This window comes from Gavia stellata, chromosome 5, assembly GCF_030936135.1.
Source record: "Gavia stellata isolate bGavSte3 chromosome 5, bGavSte3.hap2, whole genome shotgun sequence".
Lineage (NCBI taxonomy): Eukaryota > Metazoa > Chordata > Aves > Gaviiformes > Gaviidae > Gavia > Gavia stellata.
The window spans coordinates 27,475,596-27,491,376 of record NC_082598.1 but is presented as its reverse complement, the minus strand read 5'-3'; the positions used below and the strand labels follow the sequence as shown (position 1 = coordinate 27,491,376).

Genomic DNA, 15,781 nt, shown 5'->3' with positions numbered 1-15,781 from the left:
ATTGGTATATGATGTTACAGAAAGCTCCTGTTTCTAGCATAATTCTTGAAGTCACTGAAAGTATTAAAGGAGTAAAAATTGTAAAGTTCATAGATCTCTAATGTTCAATACAGTTCAAGGTGAAATCTGCTGTTAGTACCCTGTAGGAAGTGCTAACGTCTCTTTTGTGCTAACATCTCTTTTGTACTAAAAATAAGATTTTTAATATTATATATATATAGTGCTATTATGGATATTTAAATGTTTAAATGTTTTTATTTTTATCACTGTTTCCTTCTCCAGGTACTGTATTTGGTAATGGTAAAACTTCAGATTACCTGCTCCTGGGGAACACTGTATACACTGTAAGTCTTGCTATAACTATCTGGTGTTCTGTCGTCAGCTGGCTATGTGTATTGGCTCTATCTTTAACTCTTAGAGATGTGGTTTTGTTATTATTTATAATTCTCTACATAGAAGACTTGATTCATTGTAGTGCCTTAAGAATAAGAAATGGCACTTGAATGACTCTTTGAGAAGCTTTGAAGTGCATTTTGCATTCTAATCCCAGTTTTTAAAACAAAGTAGTTTAATAAAGATGCAGAAGACAATCTGTCCTTTACTGGAAACTGTCTATTTTTTAAATAATGTGAATTGTAATTCCCTAATTAGCATGCTTATTAATTTAAGGTAAGTTTCTGCATTGGAGAAATCCCAGGTTATTGGATATGGAACTGGTTTGTGGACTTGTGAAGATACAATTGGGTTCTCCCTCTCTTAATTTATCATGGGGCCCTGAAAGAGGCATGGAGCCACATGGAACCAAGGTTTGTGGGATGCCTCTTTGGAGACAACCAAACTGCCAGAATTACACCTGACCCACACCTAACAGTAACCTTCTGTTACTCTCATAGATATTAGTCATTATTGGTTTTTTTTTCTTTTAATCTTTTATCTCCTAGAATAAATTAATGAAGCTAAATACCTGGTTTTCACTTGCTAGGTATCAATGTTACCCAGTAGATGAGGGTTTTCCAAGATCTCTCTTACAAGCAAAATTAAACTTGTGCTTACTGTCCTCTGTTATTCTATGTTAAGAGTTTAATTTTTCAACTTCCTGTTGTTGGCAGATACAAAAAAGAAATTAATTCTTTCATCAAAATAAGAGGGCTGTAATACAAATACAAATTCACATAAAAATCGATTTCCTTAGGGAAATAACTGAAATAAAAGGAAAGTATTCTAGAATACATTGTAGTCCTTTGAAAATGTAGCTACTGTCAACATCTCCTATGTATGAGAGAACATTCTGAATAGTGTTTTCTGGTCAGCTAACCAGAAAGATTAAAAGGCCAAGTAACCACAGCCTATTCTGTGTATTTCCTACTGCTGTGGCAGTTAAAATAAAATGTTTTTCTGCCAGTCCGTACACGAACTTTTAAAACGGTTCTTCCAGGCTCATTGAAAAATTGTTTGTTCACACATTCTGTTAAAAGTTTATTTGCTCTACACTTCCCTTTCCCTGTTCTAAAAGGCAAGCACAGCATGTTTTGTCTGCAGTAGTCGCATATGATCATGCAATCTATCATATGATGAACTGATCTCCATTAGGGATGGATGGAATATCCTGGGTAAGTGTTTTCTGCGCAAGTCTTAATAAAATTAAGATGTAAGGTCACAGTCATTGTCATAGCTCAATCCTGACAGACGTAGTTCAACTGATGCAGGTCTATTTGTATTACGATCTCATAACACCAAGCAGTGTTTAGTAGTCAGTCATTTATCTGAATGTCACTGCTTTCCCCAATATCGATAAATACTTCGTAAGAGTATCTACCAGAACCACCTGTTGTTCTAAGTGAAACAGGTTCTTCTTAGGGTGAAAACTCGGTGCAGAGAACCTCTCCTCATCTACAAATGTTTCATTGTTTACTGTACTTAGAAGTTGCAACCTTGCTCTGTTCAGCTGAAGTTTGTGAATTGTATGTATGTATACATGAGTTACATAACTCCACCTATCCTAGCACCTAAGCCAAGTTTTCTGATAGCATTTCCTTTTCCTTGACTGCTCTAAAAGTATCCTTCATACTGGCTATCATTTTGCAGAGTGAGTTAGCACTGTAAACTTGTTAAACCCAATTATTCAACATACTGCTGCAATCACAGCTGAAGTTCTTTCCTGAAGCGATCTCAGAACTTCATCCTACCCAGTTGTTCTGCTCTGCGTTTCCTTCCAAAAGCCAAGCTTGGCACCAGGAGAAAACAACTTACAAATGCTGTACTAAGAGTTTACTGGATTACACTAGGTCCTGTGGGACTGAGTGTTCAAAAAGTGCTGTCGTTTAGATTGTCACTCATCAGCTGATGTACAGGTCTTGAAATCTTCTGGTACTGCAGAACATTTGAGTATCATCTGTGACATCAGCTGACTCATAAACATCACAGCCTGCTTGTTCAGATTTGCAGAAACATTTTCCACCACCTTGAGAAACTAGTTGATTTCTGATACTTTCAGTACAGTAACCTGGAGCTACTTATTACTGTTTGTGAAGTTGTATCCACAAATGATAAAACAGAGGTCACAGGGCAATTGTTCTGTCACCCTCTGCAACTGGTTTTCAACTAGGAGAGCTGAAGCTTCATCATCTTGAGAGGCTAATTGCTTGCTGCTAACCTGCAGAATGGCCAAGAGTTTCCCAAGAAAACATTATTTCACCATTTTAAGTCCAGACAACCTGCTTTTTCATTTGTTTTCCAGATTCTCTACTTCCCTTCACTTCAGATTGAAAATCTGGGGAGGGATGGGGGTTGCAATTGATGTGTTCCTGCTCTTGCACAGGAATTCAAGGAGGTCTGGAGCACACATGAAGTTTTGAGAGACATTCAAAACTGGGGGGACAGATAGGGTTTTTTGAAGATTTAAAAAAAAAACCTGTGCGTGCAAAGTGTGTGTGCACTGACTGTTGTCAGTCATTGTCTTGAAATATCAAAATCATAAGGCTAAGGTACTTCTCATTCTTCCCACTGCTTTTAATCTGTTTTTAGGAAGTCTACATTCATCACATGCAAAAATCAGTAGCAAAGGGATTCAGAAATTAATATATTTTTTTGGGTCCACCAAGAAAGTCAGGAATATGCACTGATTCATATAATGTCCTGGAATTATTTCTTCAAACATAAATTTCAAGTAGGAGGAGAGTGCCATGACAATATTTGTATGACCATTCTCAAGAGGTCTTTTTAAAGAAGCTCAGTACTTTATACAGAATACCAGTTTGATTTCTTGTTTCCCGTGTAGAATTCAGTGAGCTGTTGTCAGTTTGGATCAAGGGGAGGAGGGAGCAATAAAACCCAAATTCTTCAGTAAGCTGCTGTGCGAAGTTGGTAACTTTATTAGGGGAATCGGTTAAGATGCAAGGAGGGTATATATTCACACAGTCTATATCTCCTTTTAGAGCCCTGAAGTGTTTGTTTTCTGTATACATTTTGTCTATGCAATGAGAATTCTTGATCTGATCCTAAAGAAGGATGTTTTCTTTTCTTACAGCTGACTCAAAAGTAGCAAGCAAGTGTGCCAGATAAGAAGGGGGTTTTTTTCCCATAATTAATTTTTTTCACTCATCCTAATATAGCACCAGAACTGGATAGACTAAGTAAATTATAACACTCATAATGGTCCTTATTTTTCTTCTAATTAGATTTCACACATGTTTTAGATAATGGAATTGTGGTGCTGTGATATTTTTTTTTTTCCTTAATAATGCAGCAGTAGTTGAAATACGAGATTCCAGAATTAAAAGCATAAACTTATAGCTAGGGGTGAAAGCTTTCTGGCAGGGTTTGTATCCTTCTGTGCACCAGACATAGTGAAAGACTTGTCAGATAAATTTAACCAGTTATTTTCAGCTTCTGATTGAAGTAAATTTTCTTCTGAGTTTCTGAGGCTCCATGAAGTTCAGCCACAGACAAACTCACTTACATCATTGCTGCCAACCTGGCCAACAGACTAGAGTTTAAACTATAGCTGTTACAGTTGGAGCTTAGTCTTTGTGACTCAGTTTTTCAGCCTCATGTTCTTCAGATTGCACATAAAGCAAAACTTGTGATACATGTTCACACGTGAGTTACAAAATGTAATAAGTATTTCTTTGCTAAACAGAAAACTTGTTTGTGTGAATTTCAAAGGAAGGAGATAAACAATTTTCCTGAATCAACTAGTCCTTGCTGTGGGATTATAATCTTTCTGCTGCTCATCTCTAAACTAAAATGGAGCATGCCGTACAGGACAATAACACGATGTTTTCGGAGACTGCTCCATAAAAAGAGTAAAGATAAGAAAAGAGTAAAGATGAGAGAGAAGACTGAAAATAGCGTAACAGACTCATTCAACATGTTACTTGTATGCAGAACATAGGTCTTAGGCTGCCAACATTTAAATCTTTGGCTTTTCAGCATTTGGCGAACGTGACTTTTCTACTAACGAAGTACGAATGAAGTGAACAATTTTTTTTAATTTTTTTTAGATTTAGACTAATGTAAGTTTGAACAATTGCAAGTTTTCAGCCCAGCATCTAGATCTTCTAAATCTGTCTTTGTGTAGAAAGTGGTAGTCATCCTTTCCATAACTAGGGGGTCTGCCATCTCTACTGAAGTGGGCTACACTTTTCACAAACCTTTCTGTGTAACCAAAATACCATCGATGAAGAAGCTAACAACTCAGGAAGAGCCAAACTTGCAGAGTTCTAGGAGGCAAGGGAAATGTTTAAGATTTCTAATACAAAAGAAGAGTTTTCCAAATCAAATGAGTGGATATTATTAATGGAAGCTAATAATTCTTAGTACTCTATTATTAGCTCATTATTGGGGTGTGTCTTTAAATCTTCTCGTGGCTTTTTACTGTGGTCATTTCAAATGGGCACTTAAACTTCAGATCTAAACGCATACACTTACAAAAAAGAGGAAAAATACAGCTAGCTGTGGTGTAAAAGAATTTCACTTTGGTGCTGCTGAGAGCCCTACATTTTTTGGAGTAGGTTCTATTAAAGCAGAAGGGCTCTTCCATAGCTTCTGCAGGTCCATAGAAATGATTGCCTTTTGCTTTACAAACTTTGGTTTGGATCCTATTACACACCTAGTTGCATTGACACACACAGTACTTTTTGTTGAATATTATTAAGGAAATAATATTATTAAGAATAATATTATTAAGAAAAAATTAAAATATTTATTATCCTTTTCCTTATTTCATTTGTGCAAGTAAACATGAAGTATGAAAATCATTAAACTTTTCTGTGTTCTCCTGAGAATTTAACCAAACTGATCAATTCTGTATGTTAAGTAAGATTCCCATACTAAATAAGAATCCTTTCTCTCTCTTTCTCTTTCTCTCTCTTTTTTAAGTTTGTGGTTCTAACTGTGTGTTTGAAGGCTGGATTAGAGACCTCATATTGGACTTTGGTAAGCAAATGTCTTTACCATATTCTCAAATGTTCTATAAAATATGATGGATGAATAATTGTGTTATTTTCTTTTCTTTGTTATATTACGCCCCTACGGTTTGTCAGCCCTCCTCACAGTATCAAACTAAACTGTGGTTACTATGTGGAAAGACAGAATATCCACATACAAAAAATAATGCTTAATATTGAAAAGGAGAACATTGGAATAAGGCTTAAAGTAATCCTTAAATGAGAAAAATCAAATTACTCTGAACTGATTGTTGTTGAACTTAAATTGGCTTAAAATGTAATAATATTGCTGCTGAAAGTATCATTTTGCTTTAAGAAATAGCTAGCTGAAGTAGCAGAGTTAAATTAATACAAGGCATGGAAATGTCATCCAATATATCAGAATTGCATTGTAAATACTAAGTAGCAAAGATCTTTTTTATGTCATAATACATCTGTGATGATTGTTGTGTTTTCTTTTTTGTTTGTTTTAACAGTTCAGCCATATAGCTATCTGGGGCAGCATAGCACTTTGGGTAGTGTTTTTTGGAATCTACTCTTCTTTGTGGCCAGTCATTCCTATGGCACCTGATATGTCAGGAGAGGTAAAAGTATATTTTAACTAATATCTAAATGTGTGCAAAGAATGTTGTTTCAGTCTTTAGTACAGGCCTAATCTCTATTGGATCCTTCTGCTAACTAGAGGTGCGTAAGAGGGTTGCTTCTTTTATACCTTCAATACAGTAGCCATATTTATTTAAAATAGAATTCATTTTTACTCTTGAGAAAATGGAGCTCAACTAACAGGCTGTGATTATATGGTCTAGTGAGGAAGAATAGACAGGTAAGCTGCTTTGTAGTCCTTTAGTAAGTTTTAATTTTCTGAAGAGAAGTCTTACCAAATTCAGAACTCAGAATTACAGTGCTTATTTGGATGGAGGTTTTTTAAAATGAGGTAGCACAAATAGTGCATTGGTTAAGGCTGGTTTTTCATCTTCAATTTTACAAATTTGCAAAGTATTTGAAACTGAAATGCCTCAAAAAAAATTGAGGTGCCATAACATTGCATGAGCAGCTGCTTGTCATGCACACATTTCCATTTCTATTAATGTGCTGCTTGGAATGCATTATTGTACTGTATCTTTAACCTTTTGACAGTAATTATGGTTTCTGTTTCTTTCATTTATTATCCCGTTTGTGGAAACCTGATCTGAATATTGCAAATAGGACTGAATCCATAGAAGATGCTCAATTGCTGCCTGTGCTGATCTAATTGGGACTTCAGTCCCAAATTCTCAAAACCATTCAGTTGCAGAAACATCTGAAGTTCAGTATTAATTTACCAGACACTAACATCTGCTTCTGGGCATGGCCAGTACCTCCTGAGCTGAGAAGTTCAGTCTGCAGTCTCAGTGGGAATCAGAAACTGAGACTATCTGCTTGTTTCAGAAAGAGATTCTTCTAATGGTTCTCAAAGCATATCAGCTATATCAAGCCTTACACCAGTAAAAGAGTGAGTGCCTTTAACTCCACCACTGTGATAAAATTCAGCAATTTAAAAATTCATGCAGGATGTGGGAAATTTAGGTGCATATCTCTCCCTCACTTGGAGGTAATTCAGACCCACAAATCTCACCTCCTACATAAGCAGTTATGGGAAAAATAGTGTATAGGCATTTATGTAACTACTAAATTTCAATGGAAAGCACAAGGAATTAAGTTAAGTACTTGGACACCTAAAAAAAAAAATAATTTGAAATTACACAATTTCTTGCTGTTTTTCCTCTCTATTATAACCTCTTACCCATGTATATATGTAGATTTTGTACATTACCATGTTGCCTCCATTACTCAAAACTAATTATATACATTATTCTAGATTAAAATAATTGAAGCTATCACACTTCAGCATTTTTCTTCATATACACTCTATTTTATAGAAGAAATAAAATGTTTTTGGAATTTGTTGGGTTTAGAGTTTGTTTTTTTTTTTTTTAAACTCTGCATAGTTCTTTAAGACAGAAGAACTTTTATAGTGATAAGCACAGTGGGAGCAGCAGGGTATGTAATACTGTTATGCCATGAAGGTGGCTACTTCACTGATGAAATAACTGAATATTTTACTTGGTACATGTTCAGTCTCTGAAGTTATTGTGAGCAGAAGGTGTTTTTGAAGGGAATGTAATTCCTACAAACTTGTAAAAACAGTTGTTCGTAAAGAGACGTAGCTGTCAACAGAAATACTCTTTGGTGTCATGTTGAATTCAAACCCTAAGCAGTCTGACTTATGAACCCAAACTCATTGGTTGTGATAAAACTGTATCTGTACTTGAAATGGATAGTCTTACTTTGTGACTGTGTTTGCTTATGCATGTATATAGTAGCTTTAGATGTGTGTACATGCATGCAGTTGTTTTGGGGGGTGTTGTTGGGTGAGGTTGGTTTTAGATTTGTTTTCTTTCTAAGAATGTAGTTAGAAGTCTGTAACATCAGAATAAAGTCTCCTAGACATCTTGTAGACCATAATAGCTGATTTTAAAAGCTCTAGTCTGGCTTTTTGAGCTGTACCCTGCGTGCCTAAAAGTCCTGCTGATGAATATTGCGGCTGGAAGCCCCCTTACTGACCATCTACTGCCCTCCTCTGGGAGGGCAGAATTCACTGGGTTTCTCTGAAGGAAGTCCAGGACTTCCATAACTAAAGATTCACAAATTTAACTGTGGAAAAGATTGTGGTATGATAGAAAAAAATCCCTATGGACATCTCTGCTTGCCTGTGCAAATACTGCTTGTCTAATTTCTTCAAATGTGCAAGTCAGACTTGAAGACTTCATCCAAGTACATTTGGCAGAAATTAAATGAACAAGTCAAAAGCTGACCTCTACTTCTGTAGCTTTTTGTCTCTTTTGCCTTGGCCTGATCTGATAAATTATGCTGAAGGGGATTTTCAGGGTGGTTTTTTTTTTTCCAAACATGTTCATTAAAAATGTCCCTTTTTTGCTCAACTGTAGACTTATAAGAGGATTTTACCAACTATAATTGTTATAAAGTTTAAATGTATTCTCTTTCAGCTCCTTATAGCTGGTAACAAGAGTTCTACCTTAGTAGGTTTATAGTCTTCCCAGTCAGTATTCGTGATACAATATTCATCCAACCATTCAGTCCCAACTAGATGATGTTATCCGTCTTCTACAAACATCTTTTTCATGGCTTCTTTTAGAAAGAAGAGAACCTACTGAAACACTATAATAAGGGTTCAGTCTAACTTCTTCATATTAATGTCATGAAAATAGTAAGATTTTTGCTGCTTATTGCTGCTTCTATTCCAACAAAATAAAATACTAATGCTCTTGAAGAGGAGAGAAGTAGTATATGGATCTGATGGAAAACTCATTCATTGGATGCAGAGGAAGGGTTTCATCTAAATATTTTGAAACTCAGATTTTTCATCTATTTCTATAAAATACCTATACAGCTCTCATAAATGTGTTTAAATGGAGAATACTACAAGGCAATAATGCCTCAAGAAAAAAATAGGGTTGTAATAGAAGAAAAGAGTCTGTTTATGCTGCAAAAACACTCTTATGTTGGAGCACTGAAGCTAGCAGCCCAAAGTTAAATCATAAGAATTGTCATTTTCTGTTCATCTTTTAGTATCAAAGCATCACTCAAGAACTTACTGAACAAAGAAACAAGTATGTCACATATTTTTGCAAGTTATTCCTACTTTTTGCACTGATTTTGTTTAGATTATTTTGTGTGTCATTCCAATTGTAGAGAAGATAATTAAAATTGGTTTTTACATATGTGTTGCTGTGTGTTAGTAATACAGAAGGAAAGATTGTAGAATGCTGTGCTCTAAAAGAAAATATATTGAAATGAAAAATGATGATTTTTGTGACAGAGTACCAGCAGTTTCGTTCATTGTCTAGGCCACTAACCCCGCTTCGTTGACATGTTCCTAATACTATAATCAAGTGTATTTTTCTTTCTCTCTTTTGCTCTAAGTTCTCCCAAAAAAGCCAAACAAGGACCCCTTTGCTCCAAAATGCCCTGTTGATCTAGAACACTGAAGCAGTTCTGACATCAAGACCTTTGTTTTCTGGTCTTTCAAGATCGCTATTCCCACAGTGGACCAGCTCATCCCAACTGGACAGTACTGTTCCTCACAGTGTGGGAACTAGATGGCTCTCCATGTTACAGGACTCTTAAGTCCTATAAATAGTGGTAACTAGGTTGCCAAATATGTAGTGCACCAGAATGGTTAAAAGGTGGCTTCTGGCTCACATGAGCAGAGATATCCTGGCATAAGTGTTCTCCTAATATCAATAACTGGTAGTTATATAGCTGCTATCTGTTAGGGATTGATAACAGGTGTCTGGGTGATAGTAGCTGAAACATGTTTCTTTAGTAAAATTCTGGCAAAACCTTAGAATCAACATTCAAAGAGGAAACCAGTTACGTTTTGTCAACATTAAAAGTTTCTATTCCAGTTTAAAAAAAAAGAAAAAAAGTCCCTACTGAAGAAAACTTCATTTATTTTCCCTGATTGATGATGTTCAGATAAAAACTGTCAGTTCACCATGGTCTTTCTGCAGACACAGCCTAGAAGGAAAAATGAAGAAAAAACGTGACAGAAGCAATGGGATTTATGAAGCAGAAGAGAATGGAAAAACAGGCTGTACAATTGAAGAAGGATATGTGATAAAAAAGGGGTGATAGCCTAAGTAGTTAATTATATAGTATCCATGGCTAGTTCAGGTACTGTAGCAGATCGGCTTTAAGTTATGAGTCTTTAGTTTGAAACAAGACTTACATGTTTTATCATTAATTAAGCTGAAGATATTCTTTACCTTCATATTATTTTTGTTTGTACTTTAGACTCATTCATTCAAAAATCTCTCTTCTTGGGTTTGTTCTAAGGATTAGGGACTATATTCTTCTAGTCTTAGACACAGATTCTAAAATACTAGGAATTCAAGTTTTATCTGCTTATAGCAAAGTGATAAAATAACTTTTCTACCAGGAGGATTTTAGTAGTAGTAGCAAAACATGATTTCTGTTGGAGGGAACTTGATGCACAGTATATGAGAGAGAAATATCAAAAACATTTCAAAAGTTTTCAGTGATTTTATAACAACTTTGCAGTCTCAACATAGCCTTTATTACAGTACAGTGTTTATCTGCAGTAATGTTTTACGCATTTGTTGTCTGTCAGTACTGGCTTGTGTGGAAGCATCTGAACAACCAGCTTTACAGGTAATTTTCTTAATAATTTACCTGTAAAGATTGTGCTTTTAAGCATAGATGCACAAGAAAGGGAAAAAGAAAAAAAAACCACAAAACTTCTTTGTATACATTTTGTGGTTAGATTTAGCACTGTTATGGAGAAGTGGGTCATACCACAGGACAGCTGTTTTGACCCATCACATGAAACAAGCTCCATTTAATTTCGAAAAGGTGCCACTACCAACTGGAAGAACGTTTTCATTGCGGACCTGAGTAAATCAACTGCATGGATCTCTTTCTCTATTACATTGATATAACTGAAGTTGATACTTTTATGTGTATATTTCATACGAGTACAACTCCTGACTTTTGGGTTTGTTACTGTTGTGTGCTCTGAGTTATTAGGCCTTTTTTATGCACCTACCTCATTAATAAGTTAGCTTAAAATTATAACACTTACTGAAATAAGAGGTGTGACATTGAGATTAAAAGCAAAAGTTCAGTATCTGCAGAACTTCTTAATTTATTGCGGTACTGTAGATAATGCACTGTAAAGTTCTCTAGAGCACCATCTGTTTCTGCTCTGTCTGACCCAGGGGATCTATAAAACTTCTGATGGAAATTGAAGTTAAGGAACAAGCATGTATTTTACAGAATTTTAGATCATTTGATTGAGGTTTGCAGAATCTTTGTGAAAAACAATAATATTCCTGTTGGATGATTTAGCTGCACCATGTAGGAAAGATGTGTTAGAATATACTATATTAACAGTATTAGTTTCTTAAATATTGCTTGCCTTTGTATTATTCCACATAACATGCTTGTGTGGAATTGTGCTTGTTAAAATGTTAGGTAGACATCCTTTAATCCCCTTACTGATTTTTATTTAAAAACAAAACAAAAAACACAAAACAAAAAAAAAAAAAAAAAAAAACAACCACTTATCTGGACAGCTACATTTTAAAAAATAATTAAATCTCTAATGAACAGGTCTTCTCTGGGGAGATGTTTGTCTAATATCTGGTCTGAAAGGGGGAATTTTAGTCTAATAGAGAGCAAAGCCAGTATTCGGGCTAGTATACAATCATAGAATGGTTGAGGTTGGAATGGACGTCTGCAGGTCATCTGGTCCAACCCCCCCGACATCTAGAGCAATTTGCCCAGGACCATGTCCAGTTGGCTTTTGAATATCACCGGGGATGGAGACTCCACAACCTCTATGGACAACCTGTGCCAGTGTTCCATCACCCTTACAATAATGTCCTGATGTTCAGATGGAGCCTCCTGTGTCTCAGTTTGTGCTCCTTGCCTCTTGTCCTGTCTCAGAGCACCACTGGAAATAGCCTAGCTTTGTCGTCTTTACACCCTCCCTTCAGGAACCTATCTCCATGGATAAGATCCCCCCTGAGCCTTCTCTTCTCTAGGCTAGATGGTCCCAACTCTCTCAGCCTTTCCTCTTGTATGAGAGATGCTCCAGTCCCTTCATCATCTGGACTCTCTCCAGTATGTCCATGTCTCTTGTACTGGGGAGCCCAGAACTGGACAACTCTCTAGGTGGTCTGACCTCATCAGTGTTGAGCAGAGGGGACTTCCCTTGACCTCTGCTGGCAATACTTTGTCTAATGAACCTGAAGATACCATTCACCTTCTTTACTGCAAGGGCACATTGCTGGCTCATGTTCAATCTGTTGTTCACCAGGACCCCCAAGTCCTTTTCTGCAAAGCTGCTTCCCAGCTGGGTGGCCCCCAGCATATATCAGTGCATGGGGTTGTTCCTCCCCTTATGCCCTGCTGTGTTGTCCCGCCAGCTGTAAAAGATGCTATTAATGGATACTTGTCTTTTGCATTTTTAAAAACAGATGAGTGTTATTAAAATAACTTTTGCAGAATACAGCATAATAAATAAACCTAAATGGTTGTATATTTAAGAAAATTGCTATGGTACTTTTCCTCAATATTAGCAGGGGGATTTATAAATAATGGCCCTAAAATTTGAAAAGTAATGATTGTCTTTAAGTTCTTCAATGAAACAAGAGAAGTACTGTGCCATGCTTTTAAGGGAACCTGTCAGATAACTCAGTTGACAATCTGTATTTCTAAAAATTGCCTTGAGCCCTATGTAGTAAACAAATACTGAAGTTGCTTGGTTCTCACTTCGTTGTCACAATACTTGTGGAAAATGGCCATTCTTCAGTGGCTAATATCTGGGGTAGTTATGTTGTGTTAACCAGTACGGTTTTTTTTTTCTGCCTCACTCCTTATTACCAATCTAGATTGAAATATTAGCCAAAATTCTGGGTCTTCGTTTTGGGGGGAGTAATTGGTGTAGTAAATTTTCAGTGAGGGACTATTGCTTATTTACAGAGCATGTTTGAAATAGAGTTTTCAAGAACATGGAAATAATTAAACAATAAAAGCTAGGGTCTTCCTTCATAATCCAAAACTTTTTCAAGCCTGTTCTCAGCAAAAGGCCCCTATGGGCATTTTCCCACATTTTTAGGACATTTTCATCCCCCTCTAAGTTTTTTTCCAGCTTGGCTGGGACCTGTAAGTCTTTACAAAACAATAATCAGTGATCTGTATCTGTCTTCCCCTCTATACCTATGGGAACCTCTTGTTTAGAGAAATGTTTCAGTGTACATTTGTGGAGAATATTATTACTTCATAAAGGAACTCGGTGATTTATTGAAGATTTTTTTAAAGTGAATCAGAATTCATCCACATCCACATAACACACATCCATTTCAGTTATCTACCCTCACCTGAGAGCCAAAAATTAATTACCATTCTGATACTAACATATTTTAGCTTATTAGCTTATTCAGTTCTTCAAATATAAAGTTTGCTTTTCATCTTCAGGAATCAAAAATATTTTCATAAGGGTTTTTCTTTTCCCATTTAATTCCCATTAGGTAGTTTCCATTTTGAGTCCTCAGACCTTCACGGTTTAATTGTACTTAGTCTAGTACTAATACTTGTTAGCCAGAGTCTGCTATTCCCAGAGAGACTTCAAAGATCCTATTCCATATTCACTAGTTACATTCCCGTTCTTGTTCTTCGCACAGGTACAAACAGGAACAGCAGAGCTGATATTTGAACTACCAAATTTACCTTTTCTGCTTATGATGGTCTGTCTTGGTAGTTTTACCCTTCTTACATTCTTCCTGTTTATTGGTTAGTCTTTTCCCACTATCAGCATTTAGCTGAATTCTTTCCCTCGGCATATTATTGCCAATCTCCTTTATAAACAAAAGTTATAGGTTTTTTCTGTTTAACATGTTATGAATCAAATTCAGTATACGTTGCTGTTGCAGTTATGCATACAACACTTAAAAGATTAATGATACTCAGCTGCCATTTTTCTCCATAGTAGCTTTCTCTCCTGACGCACAGTAGTGAGGAATGACTTCAGTTTCTTACAAATCCTAGTAAAACTCAGTGTTTCCTGTACTCCTTCCTGTTACACCTATTGCAGTGCAGGCAGCCCCTATCCTGGTAACAAACTCTCTAGAACCACCAGAACTCATCTGCTTATCGTGCTTTTACATCTCCTTTGCCAGATACTATTTCTTATGTCATCTTTGAATCAACTCAGATAGGTTTCCCTGTGAATCTTTTACTCCGAGGCAAGAGGACAGTCTAGCTTTTTCTTGCAGAGTAACTAATGTTCTCTGATTACAAGCACGATTAAAAGTAGTGTGATAAATCTCGCCTTACCAGCATTTTCTAGCATGTCTAATTTCACATCCAGGTGGCTAATTCTCTTTAATTTTCTAGAGGTTAGTTTTCAGGTCTGTTAGTTCAAACTGTAGTGCAACCTTGTTAGCCAAACCTTTGCTAACAGAACCTTCTTTTCCTAATTCTTGGGGAAGCTTTTTTGTTTGTGTGTCATTCTGCTCTCCAGCTTTTTGAGGAAATCTCCAGGTATTAATACTGATTGTGAAGCCTTTTTTCTTTTCCTGCTTTTTATCTTTGAAAACACTTCCATCACTGTTTCTGTCTAAAGTCAACAGAGATAGCAACTGATAATTTCTCTTCATAAGAGCTATTCCTGGCACCAGGATTTACTGCTGGTTTGTTTGTTGTTTTTTTTTCCAAATGTGAAATACGTATTGAGGCAACCTAGGTTTTCATAAAGTGCAAGGAAGGAATTAAATGCCTGTGAACTTAATTCATAATGTAAAAATGAGCAACCGCTCTAAGCTAGTCACAAGAACATGTAATAAGGTGTAGTCTTGCATTTCATCCCTTTCTGGGCTCGAATGCCTTACTGTGGTTAGAGATGAGTGCTAATCTGATGATTCACAAACCTGAACTACCTCGCACAGTTAAGCCTTTATCACCTATATTTTTTAAAATAGCCGTTTATCCAACAGTTAAATACTAGAACATTCACCCCAGATGAACGTTACCCAAAAGCCAGATTTAAGTTTCTCTGTGCTTTGCAACTTCCAGGGTAATGTTTTCTGTTGAAGGGGTGATTGAACTTCCAACTTTGTATGGAATAGTCAAATATTTACTGGATCAGAAGAGACAACGTGCTGGCTTTTGCTCAGCCTGAGTGATTAAGGTACTCTCTAGGAAAAGGCAAGATGTGTGTTCCAATGGATACTTTAAATATTCACTGAAACAAGGGACTGTACTAAGGACACATCCGTAGAAGAGAAACCTAAGTCTCCTAACTCTCTGTATTGCTCTGTGTCACCACAGAGGTACTTCTTGAAGCTTTAGGATTTATAGTGCATGTCTGTGTTTGAGCTTTTGTATGTATGTATTTGTTATTTATAACATTATATTATCTGTGTTTATATAATTAAGACCATAATCTTAATCATCCCTCTGGGATACAGTCCATCTTTCATACCCGCCTGCAGCAAGGAAATCGGTGATCTTTCAATGGACTAGTAGTATCCTTAGCTGAAGAAAATGAGAGGAGCTACGGAAAAAGTAAAAGGATGTTCCTTCGTCTAACCCTACTCATTTTTCTCGTCTCATAGGAGATTTGCTCCAGTAAGAATTTATAGATTCTGCCTGCAGATATCCACAGTTTATCTGCTTCCTGACTGCCTGGTACTCCCTCTGTTTCAGTACCTCTTATTATTTGTTATATACCAGTAAGGCGTTGTTTT

The 15,781-nt window shown here is 36.3% G+C and overlaps 1 protein-coding gene across 1 annotated transcript in view; it reads left to right on the top strand.

Annotated features, from left to right (window-relative positions):
* Positions 1 to 15,781, top strand: part of ATP8A1 (ATPase phospholipid transporting 8A1) — a 109,486-nt gene that overhangs the window by 83,053 nt on the left and 10,652 nt on the right. The window contains exons 30-32 of the mRNA XM_059817919.1: positions 283 to 344; positions 5,380 to 5,436; positions 5,924 to 6,031. Of these exons, the coding sequence (XP_059673902.1) occupies positions 283 to 344; positions 5,380 to 5,436; positions 5,924 to 6,031 (227 nt within the window). The remainder of the gene's footprint in view (positions 1 to 282; positions 345 to 5,379; positions 5,437 to 5,923; positions 6,032 to 15,781) is intronic.